The following is a 22331-nucleotide window of genomic DNA, read 5'->3' on the forward strand; positions in this document are numbered from 1 at the left end:
CATAAGAATGGCATATAATTCTGCCTTCTGGACAGAATCATAAGGACTTTGTTCCACTTTACTCAATTCTTCTGATTTGTAACCTGCTTTCCCTGATTTATTAGCATCGGTATAAAATGTATGGGCTTCGGTTATTGGAGCATCACGGACAATTCGAGGGAGGATCCAAGAAGTTCTCTTTATAAAGTTAAGTCTCTTGCTTTTGGGGTAATTGTTATTGATTTCTCCCAAAATATTAGCACAAGCTCTTTGCCATGGTTCATTGTCTTCCCACAACTTTTTTATCTCATCAGCAGTGAAAGGCACTATAATTTCTGGTGGGTCTATACCTGCTAATTGACAAAGTCTCAATTTTCCTTTTATAATCAATTCAGAGACCTTTTCCACATAAGTTTTTAATTTTTTACTTGGTTTGTGTGGTAAAAAGATCCATTCTAAAATAGTATCTTCCCTCTGCATTAAAATTCCTGTAGGAGAAATTCTGGAAGGCAATATAACTAGAATGCAACTAAGATTTGGATCCACCCTATCTACATGTGCCTCCTGTAATTTTTCCTCAACCATCATCAGTTCCTTTTCTGCTTCAGCTGTTAACTCTCTGGGACTATTCAAATCTTTGTCACCATCTAAGGTTTTGTTTAAATGAATTATTAGATCAGGTAGATCAGGTGTTATCCCAACAGCTGGTTGTAGACTGGAAATGTCTCCTAATAATCTTTGAAAGTCATTAAGAGTTCGTAACCGGTCTCTCCTGATTTGTGCCTTTTGAGTCTTAATTCTTTGTAAGCCTATTTTATAACCTAAATAATTAACAGAATCTCCTCTCTGAATTTTTTCAGGAGCAATTTGCAATCCCCATTTAGGTAATACTAGTTTTACTTCTTCAAACAACCTTTCTAAGGTATCTTTGTTTTGATCAGATATCAGGATATCATCCATATAGTGGTATATTATGGACTTAGGAAATTGTTTACGTATAATTTTCAATGGTTGGCTTACAAAATATTGGCACAGGGTGGGAGAGTTCAACATTCCCTGTGGGAGGACGGTCCACTGGTACCTCCTTGCAGGCTGAGAGTTATTATAGGTAGGCACTGTGAAGGCAAACTTTTCTCTATCTTTTTCTTGTAATGGTATAGTGAAGAAACAATCTTTCAGATCAATAACTATAAGAGGCCATCCCTTTGGTAACAGGGAGGGCAGAGGAATTCCAGATTTCAGAGGGCACATAGGTTGAATAACCTTGTTGATAGCTCTAAGATCTGTCACCATTCTCCATTTACCAGATTTTTTCTTAACAACAAACACAGGAGAGTTCCAAGGGCTGGTAGATTCTTCTATATGTCCAGCATCTAATTGCTCTTGTACCAGCTGTTCTAAAGCCTGTAACTTTTCCTCAGCTAAAGGCCACTGTTTAGTCCATATTGGTTTCTCAGTCAACCATTGTAGAGGCATGGCTGTTGGTACCTCTGAAGGGCCATTAGTTGTGTTGTGTTCTTGTATAGCTCTAATGGCTGGTTTCCACCATCTGTAATATCTTGTAATATTGTCCTTAGAAATATAGGCTCTGGAAGCAGCAGGAATGTTAATTTGGGTATTCCATTGCTGCAATAGGTCACGGCCCCATAAATTCACTGCAATATTTGCTACATATGGCCTTAGTTTTCCTATTTGTCCGTCTGGACCTATACAACTGACCCATCTCGTGCTTTGTCTTACTCGAGATAGGGTTCCAATTCCTAAGAACTGAATATCTATCTCCTGAAGAGGCCAATGCGGATGCCAAGACTCTGGTGTAATGATACTTACATCCGCACCTGTGTCCAGTAAGCCAGTAATAAGTTTGCCATTTACACACACTCTTAGATGTGGTCTTTGTTCATTTATAGAAGTCTGCCAGAATATTCGTTTACTTTGTCCTCTTAGATTTTTTGATTCATTCACCACATTTAACTCATCCTTCAGTCCATTATTGCTTTTAACAGCAGGCATGGGGCATTCTAATTTCCCTGAAGAGGCATGTTCTCTGCAGTGATCGGAAATGACTGGACCACATTTGCCATGGGGGCCTTCGAGAGGCCCCCTATTGAGTTTCCCGAAGGCAATGGGTTGCCCTGTTTATCTCTTGTTGACCTACACTCATTCGTCCAATGAATTCCTTTCCACATCTCATTCCTTTCCACATCTCCTACATAAACCTGAAGGCTGAGTCCTCCTATTCCTGTTATTCCTAGAAGAGGCATTATTCCTGGACTTCCATTGTCTGCAGTCCCTTTTCATGTGTCCCATTTTGCCACAATGAAAGCATTTTGTAATCTGACGTCTCCTTTTACCTTTGGAAATTGCTTCTTGTACCCATGTTTCATTGCCATAATCAAATGTATCAACATTCATTGTATGTAAAACCCATTCATCCAAAGGCGCTGATCTGAGCTTTAAAGGCCCCAGGATCCTTTTGCATTCTACATTGGCATTATCATATGCCAAAGACTCAATTACTATATTTCTTGCTTCTGGATCAGGTATCCCTATTTGTACAGCCTTAGTTAGTCGTTGCAAAAAGTCACTAAAGGGTTCTCTCTGACCCTGTTTGACCCTGACATATGATTCTACTCTCTGACCTGAATCTTGAACCCTGTCCCAGGCCCTTAGAGCTGCTGTAGCACATATGGATAAAAAGTTATCATAAAGAGCTTGTTCCTGAGGATCAGAGTAAGGTCCTTCCCCTAGAATTTGATCTAGAGAAACCTCAATTCCTTTCGCTGATTCTTGTTGTTGTAAAAGTCTGGCCTCTTGTTTGAATAGGCATTTGAAATGCCATAAAGGTCCATTCTCGAGGACAGCTGATGTGAGCTGGTTCCAATCTTGAGGGGTGGCCCTGTTGCTCAGAGCCCAGGATTTTAACATCTCCCTAACAAAGGATGAATGTAGTCCATAATTCGCAATTGCTTGTTTAAATTCTTTCAGATCATTCATACGTATAGGCTCCCATGTATGTTCTGTAACAACCTTAGGGGTTTTGGAGCCAGTTATCTTTTCTGATGTTATTACTGGAGAGGCAGGTATAACTCTATGTAGACTGAGAGTTTTTTGAGGTGAAGGTTGCCTTTCTATCTTTTGCTCCTGTTCATCAGAGTCTATGATTTCCTCAATCTTATTAAATCTGCTCACCATTGCCTTCTGTAAGTCCTGAATCTCCTGTCCAGTATTATGCTCCAAGGCCTTCATTAACGATTCTAAGGCATGGAGCTTGTCCGTCAGAGACACCATTTCCTCCTTGGACACAATCGCCTTCATTGATAATTCCAAGGCGTGGAGCTCGTCTGTTAGAGATACGATATCCTCCTTGGACATAATCCTCATGGCATGTACTGTGCCTTCTTGTATGGAAATCCTGTCAATTAATCTATCATACCCTTTTGATAAAGTCCGATTTTCACATTCAATGGTTATAATCCTCTCAGCTAATGTTTCAGCACTTACAGTCATGGACTGGAGGTTATGAGTCATTTTGGTTGTCCCCTCCTCCAGAGCAGTGACGCTCCCTTCTAAAGAAGCAATGTCAGACTGTACCTTCTTGATATTTTGGTCAGTCAACCGAGTCATATCAAACAAAGATCTAGTCTCCTCCTTGAGAACTCCAAACTCTGATCTAGTCTCCTGCTTGAAAACTCCAAACTCTGATCTAGTCTCCTGCTTGAAAACTCCAAACTCTGATCTAGTTTCCTCCTTGAAAACTCCAAACTCTGATCTAGTTTCCTCCTTGAAATCTCCAAACTCTGATCTAGTTTCCTCCTTGAAAACTCCAAACTCTGATCTAGTTTCCTCCTTGAAATCTCCAAACTCTGATCTAGTTTCCTCCTTGAAATCTCCAAACTCTGATCTAGTTTCCTCCTTGAAATCTCCAAACTCTGATCTAGTTTCCTCCTTGAAAACTCCAAACTCTTTTTTGAGGAGGTTGGTATCAGTCTGAATTGTTCTTAAGGTTTTAATCTCTGCCCTCAGCATTGTAGATTCAGTCTGTAAGGACTGTATCTTTCTTATAAAATAGCCAAACACCAGAAAAGCAACAGATCCCAGGAAAAACAAAGTAAGAGGAATATCTGAGACATCCTTTAGAATATCCTCCATAGCGCAATTGAAAAAACTATTGAACTTTTGGATAGTAATATTTTCCGACATTTTCAATCAAAGGAAATTGTACTTGTATGTATGTATGTATGTATGTATTTATTTTCAACCGAAAAGAAAAATCTTACCTGTAATGACCGTTGCCTGCCAGTAGGAGGTGGGGCGCACCTGAATCCACGTGGCAGTGGTGTTGATTGAGGAAGTAAACTCTAGAATATATACACTCAAATCCAGAGGTTAAATCCACAGATCACAAAAGGTCAGAGAGCTTCTAGTGGCCAGTAAACAAGGTAATAAACAAGGCCCTGCTGTTCTGTTCAACCGGATGCAGAGGGTCGTGACACAGCCATTGCACTGTTGCTAAAGAGGCCTAGTGCTTTGGGCCCCGTGTCCCTGTGCTGGGATTAAGGGTCAAGCTGCTTGCAGCACTCCTAATCAGTTATGGCGGATGGCAGGGGTTTCAAACAGCTTGCTGGAACTTCAAAGGGAGCTTGTGCTGTGAGCTCTTTGACTCACGTTGCAAGGAAAAATTTAAAAATCCGTGCCGAACAGGGCAAAGTAAGCCGGCAGAGACTCTCCGGACCTGTGTATCCTGGGAGGCCAAGCTGGGGGTGGAGGGGATGGGGCGGTTCTTAAACCAAACGTTGGGCGTCAATTATCGGCGAATCAATCCCACACCAGTTATGTTTTAAGGGGTTATTTATTTTGGGGGGTAAAACTTACATACACCATAAACCGTCAGGAAGGGAGCCTAGTCGCTGGAGCAGGAGCCGGGAGCGGGAGCCAGGAGCAGGAGCCGGGAGCAGGAGCCGGGACCAAGCACCGGAACCAAGAGAGCCTGATCCGGATCTGCTTCTCTTTTTAAAAGAGAAATATACCAGGCCCCAGTGGGCTGGTATTTCAGCAGCTATTGGCTGACGGAGCGGAAGTCGCTCCCCGCTGCACTGTGGGCTCCTGCTTCAGCGACTATTGGTTGAGGCAGCGGAAGTTACTCCCACAACACCCTCCCCATTGTAATCTTTCTTCCATAGACCCAGGCCCTGGAACTGGGGTGAGACGACCTACAGGTGTCCTGCACGTAATCACCATAGCATTGATCAATTAGACTTAGCCAACTGTTAAATGAACTAGTCAAGATGGTTGACAAATGATTTCTGGACTTTCCCTTTGATTCTGTACCACCCTGTACTGATTCTGTACCACCCTGTACCCTGTACCACCCCTCCCTAATTCTGTGATTTTCCCTTTAAAAGAACCTGTAGTAGACAAAGCCGGGGTCCTTCTCCTCTCAAGGCTGAGGGACCTCTGCCGTGGCAGAATAAAAATTCCTCTTGCTATTGCATCAACAGTGCTGAGAGTGTCTCTTGGGGCGACCTCCTCCTTGGTGGGGCTTTAGGGCCCAACACTGGGAATTGAACCTGGGTCCTCTGTAAGAGCAGCCAGTGCTCTCAACCACAGGACTATCTCTCCAGCCCCTATACTTTTATTTATGTGTTTCTTTTGCTTGTATTTTCTGTTTGTTTGGTTTTTTTTTGTTGTTGTTGTTTTGTTTTTTTGAGACAGGGTTTCCTCTGTAACTTTGGAGCCTGTCCTAGAACTAGCTGTTGTAGACCAGGCTGACCTTGAACTCACAGAGATCAGTCTACCTCTGCCTCTCAAGTGCTGGGATTAAAGGCCTGCACCACTATCGCCCGACTTGGTTTGGTTTTTTGAGACGGGTTTGTTTGTGTAGCCTTGGCTGTTCTGGAAGAGGCTCTATAGACAAGACTGTCCTTGAATCCAAGAGCTCCACACTTCTCTATTTATGGAGTCCTGGGATTAAAGGTGTATGCCAACATCACCCAGTTGATATCTCTTTTATCTAATAGGTGATTTTCTAACTCCATAGTGTAAGTATACCACATTTTCTTTATCCTTCTTTTCATTGACAGACATCTATGTTATTTCCATTTCCTGGCTACTATGAAAACAGTTGAACAAGTGTCCTTGTGGTAGGAGGGAGCGACTTCTGTGCATATGACTAAGAGTGGTGTTGCTGGGCCTTGAGGTCGACTGATTCTCAGTTTTCTTAGAAATCACCATGTTGATTTCTAGAGTGATTGTACAAGTTTGTTCTTTTGACAAGAATGGAAGAGAGTCCTCCTTGCTCCACATTCTCCCCAGCATGAGCTGTCATTTGTGGGGTTTTTTTGTTGTTGTTGTTGTTTTGTTTTTCGAGACAGGGTTTCTTCGTAGCTTTAGAGCCTGTCCTGGAACTAGCTCTTGTAGACCAGGCTGGCCTTGAACTCACAGAGATCCACCGCCTCTGCTTCCTGAGTTCTAGGATTAAAGGTGGGCCACCACTGCCTGGCCTCATTTGTGTTTTTATCTTATTCATTCTGATGGATAAGATGGAGTCTCAAAGTAGTTTTGATTTGCATTTTCCTTTTATGGCGAAGGATGATGAACATTTTCTTAAGTGTTTCTCAGCCATTTGGAATTCCTTTATTGAGAATTCTGTTTAGAACTGTAACTCATTTTATTGGATTGTTTGATTTGCTGATGCCTAGTTTCGTGAGTTCTTGTTGTGTTTTGGACATTAGACCTTTTGTTGGATGTGGAGTTGGTTAAAATCTTTTCCCATTCTGTAGGTACCATTTTGTCCTATTGATGGTGTAGTTTGCCTTACAGAAACTTTTCAGTTTCATTGGTCACATTCATTAATTGTTGATCCGGGTGCCTGTGCTATTGGTGTTCTGTTCAGGAAGTTGTCTCTTTGCCAATGGGTTCAAGACTGTTCCCTACTTTATCTTATATCAGGTTCAGTGTGTCTGGTATAATATTGTGGTCTTTGATCCATTTGGATTTGAGTTTTATGCAGGGTGATAAATGTGGATTTTTTTTTTTATTTTTTACATGCAGCTATCCAGTTAGACCAGCACCATTGTTGAAGATGATTTCTTTTCCCATTGTGTAGTTCTGGGTTTATAAAATTCAGGTGCCCATAGGTGTTTGGATTTTTCTTTAGAGAAGAATGACTTCTAATCTAGATGTTTGAGGAGGGAAGATTCATCTTTAATCCAGATCTTTTGAAGTGGGAAGTTCTACCTTTAATCTGGCCCACACCTTCTGCTGGCAGTCTGAGAAAAGGACTTGGAAGAAGGAAGCTCACTCTCTCTTTGTCAGCTTGTTCTTGCTAGCAGATCCACTCCTTTGCTGGCATTAGAGCTATGTTTTTGGGATTAGAGCACATCCTAAAGAGCAGCTGAGACATCCAGCCTCAGGGAGTAAACAACTCCTGACTCTTAGAACTTCGATTGGAGTGGGCAGTGGTGGCGTATGCACTTGGGAGGCAGAGACAAGTGGATCTCTGTGAGTTTGAGGCCAGTCTGGTCTACAGAGTGAGGTCCAGGACAGGCTTCAAAGAAACTCTAAAAAAAACAAAACAAAACAAAACCCAAACTTCGGTTGAAAGACAGCCATCATTGGATGATCTGGACCTCAACCTGTAAGCCATTCTAATAAATTTCCCCCACACTGCCATGACCCTGACTGTCTTGAACTGCCCTATGTAGATCAGGCTGCCCTCTAAACTCACAGATCCATCTGCATCTGCCTCTGAAGTCAGGGAGTAAAGGCATGTACCATCATGCCTAGCATACTATCCTTCTTTTAGAGTTCTGTTGTTATTTATTTAACTAATTAATTTTGGATTTTTCAGACAGGGTTTCTTGTGTCACTCTGGCTGTCTTGGAACTCACTGTGTAGAACAGGCTGGCCTTGAACTCACAGAAATCCTCTTGTCTTTGGGATTGAAGGGATGTGCTACCACCCCGTGTCTTGAAGGTCACAGTGCCCTGTTCTGTTATTTGGTATTATATAACATGGTAGCTTTCAGCCCTGAGTGACTCCATTTTGTAACAGCTGCATTCAAATACTGTATTCACATTCAGAGATGGAGGTTGAATGACAAGTCTCACCTGTGAGTAAACAAACCTCTCCAGCTCAGCTCTGCCCTGGCATAAACTGATGTATTATATCTTCATCCACATAAAAACACTGGATGTGCACAAGCTCAGCAAACTGAATCAGAAACACATGCACTGGCCCGTTTCCCACAGAAATGGTTTCGAGCATTCAAGTGCACTCTTTATGCTGTTTGAGACAGAGTCCCACAGTGGAACCCTGGGTGGCCTGGAACTGACTGTGTAGATCCTGCTGGCCTCAACCTCAATGATCCACTTGCCTCTGCCTCCGGGTGCTGGGATTAAAGACATGGGCCCCCACATCAGGCCCATGCATACTTTCACTAATAGCTTAAAAAGCTCACAACTTCCCTTGCTACAGATTTTTAACATTATTATTTTATTGAGTCAGAATGTCAGGTAGATCCTGGTTGGCTTCAAGCTCACTAGGAGCCAACAATGATCTTAACTCCTGCTCTGGCTGCCTCCACCTCTCAAGAGCTGCTTTGTTCAGCTTTTACAATTATCTCAATACTCCTGTTCAAAATGATCACCAAAGGATAAGCAAGGGTTGAGAGACTTGGTTGGGTTGAGAACGCACTTGCCTTACAAGCCTGAAGGACCCAAGTTTGGTCCCTAGAACCCACTGTGACAAAAAAGAAAAAAAGAAAAATACCCAAAAGTTGTCCTTTGACCTCCACACACATAGTGTGTACACAACTGCATTCACAGCACAGTAAACACGCACAAAGACACTGCACTCACGAGACGGGAAGTGTGGTCTCAACACACCTTGTGTGGAAGGCAAGTGATCAGTTTTAAAAATTCCTGGGTATCTTTCTAAAGGTGCCTGGCTCAGCAGCAATCCATGAGACTCCATTTGCAGAAGGCAATAGCAGCACAGGTGCAGAATGCCTGTAAGCCCTGAAGAAAACAGACGGCACAGACATTCAGACCATCTTTCCTGCTTCTCAAATGGTTCCCACATCAAATCAGCATCACAGTATCAACACCAGATCAGACAGCCATCATCAACCAGTGAACTGCGGAGGCTGGAGCGAGGGCTCAGGGACTAAGAGAATTGACTGCTCCTCCAGAGGACCTGGGCTTCATTCTCAGCACCCACATGACGTTCAACTGCATCTAACTCCAGTTCCAGGGGACTCAAATTCTTCCTCTTGTTCTGTAGGAGCATGAAACCCATAGGGTGCATATATACTCACACAGAAAAACATACACATAAATAGATATAAATGCATATAACTATATGATTGGAATCTCCTTTGGGGAGGAAGCAGCATTCCAGACTCTGCCCCTGAGAAAATCTGCCATTGGTGGCTCCTCTCCTGGAGATGCTTGGGACCACACCTGCTGGCTATTTAATACCAGGCTCACAGATCCGCCACGTGTGCTCTCACGTTCCGCCTGCCTGAGAGTCACCTGGGGGTGCTCTCCTCTGCCTTGCCCTGTTTATTAAATCTGGATTTATTCATTAGGTTTGATTTGGCTTCTTGCCTGGGTGGCAGAGACACCCAGCAACTGGGGACTCAATCCCTATCACTCTCTCTATACGATATAGATACACATCTATATTTACAGAGATATAAAGTTATTACTGAGGCTGATAATGACTCAGTACATACATGACTCTGCACAAGTATGAGGACTTCAGTACAGATGCTTCAGCGTTCTGGTAAACGCTAGAACCTGTGATGAGGGTGAGGCTCGGCAAACCCTGTGCTGAGGGAAGGAAGTAGGGGACAAGAGACAGAATCTGGGGGACTGCTGGCTAGCCAGTCTACCCAAAGTAGCAGGTTCACAGGAAAGCTTAGGTGGAGGAGTAATGTTGACAGTGCAGTGGTATCACACGACTTTAATTCCATCACGGCAGAGGAAGAAACAGGCTGATCTTAATGAGTCTGAGGCAGCCTGGTCTACATAGAAAGTTGAAGGCCAGCTGTGGCTACACAATGAGACTACATCTCAAAAACAACATTCCAAGGAACCAAAATATTTTTATTTAGAATCAGGACCAACGTCTTCAGTCAGTTCCCCTGAAGACACACAGATCACAATTCCCTGTGCCATTGAGAGTCTATGTCTCTGTACGTGGTGGAATGGCACAATGGAGGGAAGTTACTGTCTGCTTAGGAGGCTTGATAAAAAGACCCTGAACCTGGCAGGACAGATAGCGATTCTGGACTTCAGGACCCTCAGGGTCTTTTCTGACTCTGAAGTAGTAACACTCCTTTTCCTCACAACTCTCCCCCGCAGCTGCACCTCAGAACCAGTAATTGCCATCTGACTGGATGCTAGAGGCCCAACAGATAATATATATTTGTTTTTCGAGACAGGATTTTTCTGTAGCTTGGGAGCCTTCCTGGAAATTGCTCTGTGGACCAGGATGGCCTTGAATTTACAGAGATCCACCTCTCTCTCTCTCTCTCTCTCTCTGCCTCCTGAGTGCTGGGATTAAAGGCATGCACCAACAAAGCCCTGGTAATATACACGTTTTTATCAGTGTCTAGATTGACAGAGTTCCTTTTGTGAAAAACCAGAAAAACCCAGACAAGCCTGAAAGTCACTAACCTATACATTGAATCACTCCCCAACACTTTTATTTTATTTTAAGGATTTATTTATTATTTAGATAGCCTGCATCTGAAGAGGGCACCAGATCTCATTAGGGATGGTTGTGAGTCATCATGTGGTTTCTGGGAATTGAACTCAGGACCTCTGGAAGAGCAGTCAGTGCTCTTAACCTCTGAGCCACCTCTCCAGCCCCCAGTTTTATTTTACTTATCTAGTTTCTATTTGTGTATATAGTTTTGGATTCCTTTGGTGTGTGTATGGGGTTACAAATGTCCAGGAGTTGAAGCAGGGGCTCCAGCCTCTAGGACTCTGAGATTCTCCATTTCCTTCTCTCAAGCCTATTTCTGCTCGCTTGCCTGGTTGATTTTGTGCTTATAGTTTTGAAGTAAGACTGGCCTTCAAGTTTATCAGGCTAGTAGTTAACAGTGTAACTGAAGGCGACCTTGAATTTTACCTCCTGCGTTGCAAAGGCGGGAATTGCAGGCATTTGCCACCATGAATCAATCTATGTCAAAATGTCCAATAATCTTTGGACTCCACAAACTTTTTCTGAAAGTGGCTTCTAGTCCTGATCAGATTCCTGAATCCCTGCCCAGCTCATCCTCCAGATGTTCTACATAGTCTGGGACTGATTGCATTTAGAGTGTCATTCAGAGGTGGAAGAATTAGAGACAGGGTGAAGGCAGGAGCCTATTCATATCCCTCCCCATGAGCAGTAACTGGGGGCTGCTGACACTTAGCCACAGTACCACAGTTTGGAAGGAGAAAGACCTGACTGGGCTACACCAAACCATGTTTCACAGATATTAATGACTTCATTTTATCTGTTAGACTAGAAAGCAAAATTCAGCAGCTCCAATCAGCTGGGGTAGAGAGAGGCTCACGTCTCAGATCCAGCACCATTAGCCCAAGCTGGGCCTGGAAAAGATAAAACAGATGTTGAGGACAACAGCCCCTCTGAGGAGAGTGTCCTCATGGCCATGGTTCTACTTGAATCACTATTATCCTGAAAACCTTGGTAGCACATGAACTTGGGGTCCCAGGCCAGAGCTTGGCATGAAGACCATTGTCTCTCTACAGGTGAATTAGCCCCTCCCACAAAAGGCCCAAGACTCTGCTTGACGACATATGAAATCCTCTGGTGGTGTAAGAATTTATCAGATGTTTAGCATTCTGTCTGGGGTAAACACTAGAATGAACAGCTGTCCAGAAGAACCTGGACCTTGAAGAATTCTTTTTTTTTTTTTTTTTGTATTTGCCAAAACCGAAATCTTTATGTTTTTAAAACTTCACATCTTGCCATCAGTGACATTAATTCATTTTTTTATTTATAAAAGTTTATTAATTTATAAAAGTTTCCATTTCTGCCCCTCCTCCCAACACCCTCCCACTTCCCCCACTCCCTCTCCTTCTCCCTCTCCATCCCTAAGGGCAGTCAGGGTTTCCTGCCCTGTGGGAAGTTCAAGTTCCTCCCCCCTCCCTCCAGGTCCAGGAAGGTGAGCATCCAAACAGACTGGATCCCCAAAATTCAGTATATGCAGAGGAAACAAGTCCCAGTGTCATTGTCAATGGCTTTTCAGAAAGACCCCGTGCCAGCCACATTCAGAGAATCCGGCCACATTCAGAGAATCTGGATGGATCATGTGCTCGTTCAGTCCCAGTCCAACTGGCCTTGGTGAACTCTCATTAGATCAGTCCCCTTGTATCAGTGGGTGAACACACTCCTCATGATCCTGCCTTTCTTGTTCATGTTCTCCCTCCTTCTGCTCCTCATTTAGACCTTGGAGGCTCAGTCCAGTGCTCCAATGTGGGTCTCTGTCTCAATCTCCATCCATCAATGGGTGAAGGTTCCCTCTGGTCTTGCCTTCTTTGCTTACATTCTCTTTCCTTCTGCTTCTCGTTTGGACCTAGGGAGTTAAGTCCAGTGTTCCAATGTGTGTCTCTGTCTCTATCTCCATCCATCGCCAGATGAAGGTTCTATGGTGATATGAAAAATATTCATCAGTATGGTTATGGGCCAAGGCCAGTTCAGGCACCCTCTCCTCTGTCCAGAGAACAATCTGGGGATCTCTCCTTGGACCTGGGATCCCCTTTATAATCAAGTCTCTTGTAAACCCTAAAATGACTCCCTTAGTTGAGATATATACTTCCCTGATCCCATATCCATCCTTCCTCCCTCCCCCCCCATCCCAATCCCCCGAGCTTTCCCCATTCCTCCCCTACTCCCTTCTCACTAACAGAGAATTCTCAACAGAAGAACTCCAAATGGCCAAAAGACACTTAAGGTCATGCTCAACATCCTTAGCGATCAGGGAAAGGCAAATCAAAACAACTATGAGATACCATTTTACACCGGTCAGATTAGCTAAAGTCAAAAACACCAATGATAGCCTATGCTGGAGAGGATGTGGAGAGAGGAAAACTCTCATCCACTGTTGGTGGGAATGCAAACTTGTGCAGCCACTGTGGAAATCAGTGTGGCGGTTTCTCAGGAAACTGGGAGTCAACCTCCCTCAAGACCCAGCAATTCCACTCTTGGGAATATACCCAAGAGATGCCCTATCATACCACAAAAGCATTTGTTCAACTATGTTTATAGCAGCACTATTTGTAATAGCCAGAACCTGGAAACAACCTAGGTGCCCCTCAATAGAAGAATGGTTAAAAAAGGTGTGGAACATATACACATTAGAGTTTTACTCAGCGGTAAAAAACAATGACATCTTGAATTGTGCATGCAAATGGATGGACATAGAAAACGCTTTACTGAGTGAAGTAAGCCAGACCCAAAAAGAGGAATATGGTATGTATTTACTCATAAGTGGATTCTAGCCATAATTAAAGGTCTTTGAACCTATTATTCGTGATCCTAGAGAAACCAAATAAGAAGGTGAACCTGAAGAAAATCATGTAGTTATCCTCCTGGAGATTGGAAGTAGACAAGAGTGTCAGGCAACCTCGGGTGCATAGGAGGGTGGAGGGGTCCTTGAAGAATTCTTGTGGGAAACAGTGATTGTTTTACTGAAGGGGCCTTGCCACCTGGTCATGAGTTTGGTCACAAGACCCCTCTGGCACTTCTGAGGCTCTTGTATTATTGTGTTATTGCGAACAATACATAATAAAGGATTAGAGTCCTGGGGGCATGTGATGCTCTCCTTTAGGAAGACTTATAAATTAGGTTAGAGACCTTCGTATGAGGAAATCCTGTGTGTAACCATCAATAAACATGCCTTTGTATGGCTGTTCTGGGTTCAGGCCATCAGGGAGGATGTATCTTCCTGCTGCCTTACAATTTCATCTTGGAGTGCCTGCTTTCTTCAACCTTCCTATGCCTCACAGTACACCTGACACAGTACAGTTCTTGAGAACATGCTGGACTGGGACACCTGACTTTGATAGCTAAAATATAAAACTACTTGGGCAGTGGCAAAATATGTCACATAGCAGAGCGCATGCCTGTCTGTGGTATTTGGCCTCTGAGGGCTTCTGTGTTGTAAATAATGTGTAGCATTTTCTAGCAAGTACTCATTGCAAGGGGACTGTGTCTGAGACTCTGCTTTGCTGCTAATCTAATGGTCAGGTTTTCCAAGACTTATTTTTTTGCTTTATTTTATCTATCTATCTATCTATCTATCTATCTATCTATCTATCTATCTATTTATTTTTTTGAGACAGGGTTTCTCTGTAGCTTTGGGGCCTGTCCTGGAACTCGCTCTTGTAGACAAGACTGGCCTCAAGCTCACAAAAATCCACCTGCCACTGCCTACCAAGTGGTGGGATTAAAGGCGTGTGCTACCACAGCCTGGAAAGACTTAATTTTTTATTTAAAATTTTAATACTGGCTATGTGTTTGTGACTGGGTATAGCCCCTGCGTACATGTGGCTACGGAACCCAGAATATATGTATACCCTGGTGCTAGGGATACAAATATTAGTGAACTCACCTGACCTGGTTTCTGGAAATTTAACACAGTTCCCAACACTCTAGGCCTCTTCTGTCTACATATTTTTTTTTTCATTGCTGCTCCTTTGAGCAAATGTGTAGCCCAGGCTGGCCTCTAACTCGTGATCCTCCTGCCTCTGCCTCCTTCAGCAAATCCTACCAGCGTGAGCCAGGACAACTGGTCTGTCTACATATTTTAAGTATTTGTTTAATTTTATGTGTCTTTGCACCAAATTCATGCAGTGCATGTGGAGGTCCTAAGAAGTATTGTTATGCCCAAATCACAGAGTCCCTCCAAAACCGACTAGGAGACCTTGTACTGTATATAAAAGCAAAGAGCCTTTATTGTTACACACGTTTGCAAATTCAGACTCTTCCTGTGACCAAGGCATTGGAGTGGTCAGAGAGCCTTGTGCTCAGTTGGGGTTGGGTTTTTATAATAGCAGAGGTTGGGGTGAGGGATTTCTAAGGTTTAGGACCACTGATCAGCTGACATTTGTCTAGGGGTGTCCCGGTGAAAAGTAATGGGTGTGTGCTGGCAGGTAATCTTATCTACAATGGTTAGAATGTTAGGAATTTCCTTTGGAAGGTCTGTCCCTGGGTGGTGCCTGGTTGATCCCAGTTTGTGTTCTTTCTTGGAACCAGGTATTGTCTTAGAATAAACTACTGAGACTCAGGCCTCTACTGGACTTGTAATGACTGGGTCCTACAGTGTCTGATCCCTTGGAAATGGAGTTAAAGAGGGTTCTGAGCATACTCATCCACATACTGGGAACCTGACTTGGTCCCCGAAAAGAACAAGTGTTGTATGAACTTCTCAGCTGTCTCTCTCTCTCTCTAGCCCTCTTCTCTTGACATTTTTACTTTTGTTCAGAATGCAAGAGGTGGCCCTGAAAATGTAATACATAGAAGTGACACTATACAGACGCAGCAGACATACTTAGGAATATTTGTATATGTACTTATACATATATGCATGCAATACCAATTAATGAAAGAAAGTGGTCATGTTTTTGAATAACAATGAGGGATATATGGCAGGGCTTTTAAGGAATAAATGGGAGAAACATATATTAGAATCTAAAAAGAAAAAAGTACATATAATTGGCAAAGGATTATGGAACTCAGTAATCACTCATAAAGATATTCAATCATGGGATCATTACAGTGTGTTTATTTTATTTGGTGTGTGCATGCACATGACACAATATTCTTGCCATTACCTGTTTGTGGAGGGTAGAGGCCAATGTTGGGAGTCAGCCAACCCCTTCCATTATATGGGTATCCAGGATCAAACTCAGATTGCCAAGGTTGGCCCTAATTACCCTTTACCCATTGAGCAATCTTGACCCCATAATTTTATAAAACTAATGGAGAAAAAACAACAGGTGCAACAGGAAATTCTTTATAGATATCTGATTATACAGATATAAGAACACACAATGGTTGGGCTCAGAGTCTCATTAACAAACCAAAGACAGTTTGGGCTGTCAGAGAGATGGCTCAGAGGCTCAGAGCATTGGTTGCTCTTCCAGAGGTCCTGAGTTCAATTTCCACAACCACATGGTGGTTCACAAGCAATAGGATGAGATCTGTCGCCCTCTTCTGGTGTGCAGTCAGACATGCAGACAGAACGCTGTATAATTGATAGATTTAAAAAAATAACTGAAAAAAAAAGGTTCGCCACTGGGTGTTATATAAACTTAGGGACTCTCAATACTTTAGGAAAGCACAGGGACCTTTGTTCATCTCCTGGAGGTCTTCATGTGCAGCTGACCAGTCAGAGTTGGGGGCCTTGAAATATAGTGCCCCACAATCAGGCGATTTACAAGCTGAGTTTGGTGGTATCCGTTAGAGATCCCACTAGTCTATAACTGGGAGGGGGGAGGGGATGAGGGTGTAGGGGCCAGTCATGATAAGCTAAACAGAAACAGACCACCTGCCAGAGTAGAACTCAGTCATAGATAAGTTTAATAGAGGCCTGAGTCTCAGTAGTGTATCCTAGGTTGTAGGAACCACAAACTGAGATTACCCGAGTACCACCCAAGAACAGACCATCCAAAGAAAAAGACCTAACATTCCAACTGTTGTAGATAGGATCACCTGCCAGCACACTCACCAAGACACCTAGACAAATGTCAGCCAATCAAGAGCCCTGAACCTTAGAAACCTCTCACCTCCACCTTTACTGCTATAAAAACTGAGCTGGGGGGGGGCTCTCCGTTTATTCCAATATGTTGGACATGTGGAGAGACCGAATTTGCAAACTTGCATAAAATAAAGACTCAGCCGGGCAGTGGTGGTGCACGCCTTTAATCCTAGCACTCAGGAGGCAGAAGCAGGCGGATCTCTGTGAGTTCGAGGCCAACCTGGTCTATAGGGGCTAGCTCTAGGACAGGCTCCAAAGCTACAGAGAAACCCTGTCTCGAAAAAAAAAAAAGAAAGAAAAAAGAAAAAAAATAAATAAAATAAAAGCTCTTTGCTTTTACACAGGACTCAGTCTCCTTGTTGGTTTTTTGGGGGACTTCGTGGATCTGGGCATAACGTGGGGTCCGAGGCCACCCTGGGCTTCATTAAAAAGAAAGAAAAAAATGGAAAAGAATGATGCTTATCCCCTCTTCCCTTGCTTTTTGTTGGGTTCTGTTCTGCTTCAATCATCTTTTTGTCCCCACAGCTCCTCCTAGCCTGAGTACCCTGGATTGCAATCTGATGCTCATTCAAAGCTCCCTTCCTCAAACCTTGACTTTGCATGCATTGCTACATTGAAACCTTACATATAACCCACTGGGCGATGCACATGTGGGAAGTCAGATTTACATCAGTTCTCTTGGTTGTTGAGAGGTCTTAGCCAACCAGAGCTTAGACAAGACAGAATCTTTCCATGTCTCTGTCCAAAAGACTGTCCTGACCATCATCTTTCAGAGCCAGATTATGACTAAACAGCACAACACAGCAAGAATATCAGGGTCTCAGGATCTGTTTATTACTTTGTTTGCAGGAGGAGGGCCTCTGAAGAGCCAGTCCTGACAGGAGCTACATTTGGAAATGTAGAACTCTCTCTCTCACTCCACAAGACACTTAACCTCCCCATCCCAATGTGCTCAATGTCAACCCTTGTTTTATATCCCCAAAGCACATAATTTTATTTCCATCACACCGAATAATGTTTAAAGCTGTGTTCTGGTGTCCCCTGGATGAGAGGCCTGTCCCTAGGCCTCATTTCTTGGTAAAGAAGGAATTTACAGTCAGCAATCACAAAGTGTGGTCTCCAGTTCATAGATATAACGCTTACCACAGTCATAACAGACATTGCTACCAAAGCGGATAGACCTGAACTGCCGTTCTGGGATGAGTGTGTTCTTCAGTTCAGCACAACACTGGGAAAACTGCTCTACATTGATATAACCTAAGTGATTGTAGACCTCCTTAGGAGCAGGGTATAGCTCCTTGGTCAGCTGGCTTAGGTTGGCAGTGTGGTGCAGAAGTTCTTTCAGGACATTGATTGAGAAGTCATTATCATAGAAATTGACGCTGGTGAGTTGGGAACATTGGCTCAGGGCAGGGAGAAGGACCCTGAGATCAGAGTCCTTCATCCTACAATCTTTCAATTTCAGGGTCTTCAGAGTGCATGCAACATTCTCTAAGAAAAATTGGAGAGGCAAGAAATTCAAATCACTTAAAATGACCCCTCTCAAGTACAGATGTTTAAGTTGACAGTGAGTCCACAGGGCAAAGGAATTCAAGTCTGACTGTGAGAACTTGCAGAGGGAGATGGACAGGGACTCCAAGGGGGTCTTCTGCAGACACCTAAGGAGAGACCAATGGGTTATTTTGAAACACAGTGGTGGGTTTGTCCTAGAGGGAGAAGGGACCACATTGCCAGGGTCAGTGTGATCATGGGATGGCAATGAGCACACAGTACAGCCCACTGGACTCTGCTTACTCAAGACATACACACCACTTTCACCCTAGGGTGTCACCTTCATGGTGGAACTGGCTTATTCCACAGCTACCTTTTCTAATCTTCAGTGACAAGCAGGGACCCAGAGTTGCAAGGAGGCCATTAGGCTAAAGGGCCTCCAGGAGAAAGATGGGACCCACAAGGCCACATCAGGTTGCCTCCTGAAGAATGACTGACTGACTCCCTGTCCAAGTGTCTTCACATGTTCACTATTCAGCCGTGACTTTGACTCTCAACCCCAGCTTTTCCACTTCCTGTCCACTTAGCCCCCTCCTGCTCTCAAAAGAGCCTGACACTATTTGGGAATTAGAGGCAGGCTGGGATATATTCTCCCAGATCTAAACACAGAGCTCACCTGGGAAACTCTGCAGCTCTGTGTCCTCCCCATGCTGCGCCCTCCACATTAGATCAGACAGCATTGCATGGAGGGAACTGCAACCCACCCTCCCTAGATCTAACCTAATGCTGGCCTTCTACCCTGGAGCTCAGACCCTACAATCCATCACACTTCATTGCTCGGCTTTGTGAGTGTCCTGTGGGCCCTCAAATCAGTTAACGTGGAATAAGACCATCCCTCCGTATTCATTGTAAAGGCATAGTGGCCTACAGATCCCAGTGGCCCACACTTTCTAATGTGAAGAAGAAACGTTTACTCTGGTAGCGGAAACCGCTCTTCTTCCTTTCTTACCTAAGCAAGAGTTTCATGTGATTGTTGACGAAATAGACATCATCCAGGCTGAGATGCTGGAGATAGCTGAGCTTGGAGAACACAGACATGATCTCAGTGACCCTCTCCTCATCCATGACAGTGGCAGTCCTTCCTTTGAAGATGCGGACGATCATGACTTTGTGAAGATGGCTCATCTTGCTGATGTAAGGTACAAAATGTACCAGGGTGGAGAGATTGCACGCTGTATTCAGTTCCAACTCCTCGATGAACTCCAGCTGTAAAAATTTTAAGACCTCCCTGACCCTGTAGAATGGTAGTGTCCCAATCTTCAGCTTCACACAGCACAGCTGCAGAGAATCCCTTCTCTTCTGAGCCCACTGCAACAGCCGTGCTTGCTGTTCATCCTGGGGAAGCTGAAGTTCAGCGACAACCTTCAGATGCCGCCTCAGTGTGTATCTAGAGAGGCGCTTCGCTCTTTGCCTCTCAGGCGAGGTTTTTGCTGAGGGCTCTACTCTCTTTCTTCCTGTCCACACATCCCAGAAGTCATGGTGGACACTCCTCAAATCCACCACCCGAAGCTTCTGCCCTCTGTGGATAAAAGAGAAGCGCTGGGAGGTAAACTGAGACCCCAAACTGTTTTCTCCCTCTCTGATGGGGATTTTCCCTGCTCTGCTTTGTCTGATTCATATTCGTGGTTTTCAATGCTGTGTCCCCAGTCCAGAGCCTCAGGCTTGTCAAGCATGAATACTTTGCCTGAGCTGCACCTGAAGGCCCATCCTATTTCTTCCATTCAGTTGCTCTGGACTTCTGTCGGCTCCTATTTCTACTACCCAGTGAAGACACAGGCACAGGGTCATTCTTCTGTGGCTGCATCTGCTCCATGAGATATCTCATACTAAATTGGCATTTGCTACAAGTACAAAACAGGAGCCAAGGCCTTAGAAGCCCTTCAATATACCGACCAAAGCCTCTGATCCATCTTTGACGCCATACTCCCTGAGCCCAGATGTCCCTTCCATAGATTCCAGTGCGTGTCATTTGGCATTCTATGGTTATTGTTTACCTGGGGCGAAACGTCCGTCGCAGCCACGTGTCTACTCCATCTAGCATTGCCTGGTAGATCTCCACGTTGGGGTTGCTCATCAGAAGCCCAACGGGAAGGCAGGGGTAGGGCCAGTCTTTCACCAGGACCTTCATTATCTTTTTTCGTCTCTGAGTGTCGGCCTCCTTGAGCAGTGGGGGAAAGAGCACAATTGGCAGGTTCTGCAGAGTAGAGATGGCCAAGGCCTCATTCGTCACTAGGCTCTGCCCTGCCAGCTGTAGGAGTGTGGGTGGGGCCTGGAAGGTCATTCTGATGGGTGTTGAGGCAGATGGTCCCTACGGAAGAAGAAAAATATAGTTTCAGAGTCTTTCTTATGAAGCTCTTTCCCCTCACAGTGAGCACCTGTCAGCACTCTGCCCTTGATGGAGATTGGCTTTGCTTGTTAGTCACTATTTGTTGGTCTCAAAGGCAAACTCACTACACTGGCAGCTTCTGGAGTCTCACTCAATCAGTCACATTCACCATTGTCCCAACCAGTCCCAACCTGCTACTCTGAAGCCCATAGCCCTTTGGAAGGGGGAATCCAGGAAGGAAAAATCTGAGCTCTTTCCTCACGGCAGAAAGGATCCTAATCACCTTTCAGAGACAAAGGAGATGTTACATGCCCACCGTACCCATGTTCTGATTTCAAAAGACTGATCCTGCGTGCTAGGGACTGAGGAGAATCTGTGAAATGGGGTCATTGCCTTTAATTTTCAAAGATTTAGCTCCTGGTTTAGGGAGCCTATACTTGGCATAGATAGTGTACTGGGTATATGTTTGGGGGACAGTATTGGGGGTTCAAGTCTGTTTAGAATCTTTTTTTCCATTTTCCTAATTATGTAGCCAGAGCCAGCTATGTATTCCAGGCTGGACTCAACTCACCCTAAAATCCTAGACTGGACACTAGCCAATCTGGTGTGACGTTATTGCTCAGCGTGGTGTCATTCAAACATTTGCCTTTCAAATACTGCATGATGTCAGTGTGGTTGGCAAAAACCCAATATTTCATTACTTTAGAGGCAGATGCAGGAGGAATTCCATGCAGTCTAGTCTACACTTTGAGTTTGAGGCCAGGGCAGTAGCAGAGGTTATAAAAACAAAAATAAGCAGGAATGGTACGGATTGATGAGTCCCTTTGATTTTGACTGAGGTTGTCTGGTACTGGGGTTTGATCCAGGTCCTGGCCTGTGTTAGACAAATGTTCTAGCTCTGAGCTGCATTCAACTCAATCATTTCCTTTTATTTTATGTAGAGACAAAGTCACTTCATGTACCCAGGCCATCCTAGAGCAGGAATTTGGTTTCCCTCACATCTCTCTAGTCCTAGGATTCCAGCATGGTGCAAGCAGCCTACCTGGCTTCTTTTTATGTCAGTTTGAGGAGTGAACTCTTCAAACTGACCAGACTGAAGCAACTGCACCCCAACAGGCACTGTCCGAAGAATCACTGTCTTGTGTCCCTTCTTAACAAAACCATCCCCAGGCTTGTTTTTAAGATATGGGTACAAATTATTTCAACAAGCTGGCTCGGGGGTGGGGGTGGCACATGCCTTTAATTCCAGTTCTTGAGAGGCAGAGGCAGACCAACCTGGTTTATATAGTGAGTTCTAAGACATCCAGGTCTACACAGAGAGTCCCTGTCTTGGAAAATAAAACAAAACTAATTTTTTAAATTAACACACATAAGTGCAACTCATGAAGTATAATATCAGGGATTGCAAACACATTAAATAACAATGATTCCATAACTGAAACCAGCATAGCAGAGAAGCAGGGGCAGAACTAGAAGGCCAGAAGTACAAGAGCATCTTGGGTTCTGTGAAATCTTGTCTTGTCCCAAAGACCCTTAAAAAACTGGACAAAATTTAGATAAAGATTAATTACAGTCTATCAGTCATTGCTCACTAATACCCAACTAATTGGTTGCATGGTGGTGGTACACACCTTTAGTCTCAGCACTCTGGAGGCTAAGGCAGGTAGAGCTCAGTGAGTCCCAGGCCAGTGTAGT

At 44.1% G+C, this 22331-nt stretch overlaps 1 protein-coding gene across 1 annotated transcript; it reads right to left on the bottom strand.

Annotated features, from left to right (window-relative positions):
- Nucleotides 1–17855: 17855 nt before the first annotated feature.
- Nucleotides 17856–20591, bottom strand: LOC125389462 (preferentially expressed antigen in melanoma-like protein 7). Its single transcript, XM_087906665.1, has 3 exons — nucleotides 20305–20591; nucleotides 19260–19829; nucleotides 17856–18417 (listed from the first exon to the last, which is right to left on the bottom strand). Exons 1-3 carry the CDS (start codon nucleotides 20589–20591, stop codon nucleotides 17856–17858), a joined length of 1419 nt encoding a protein of 472 aa, XP_087762791.1.
- Nucleotides 20592–22331: the final 1740 nt, after the last annotated feature.

This window comes from Myodes glareolus, chromosome 6 (genome assembly GCF_982192425.1).
Source record: "Myodes glareolus chromosome 6, mMyoGla1.1, whole genome shotgun sequence".
Taxonomy (NCBI): domain Eukaryota; kingdom Metazoa; phylum Chordata; class Mammalia; order Rodentia; family Cricetidae; genus Myodes; species Myodes glareolus.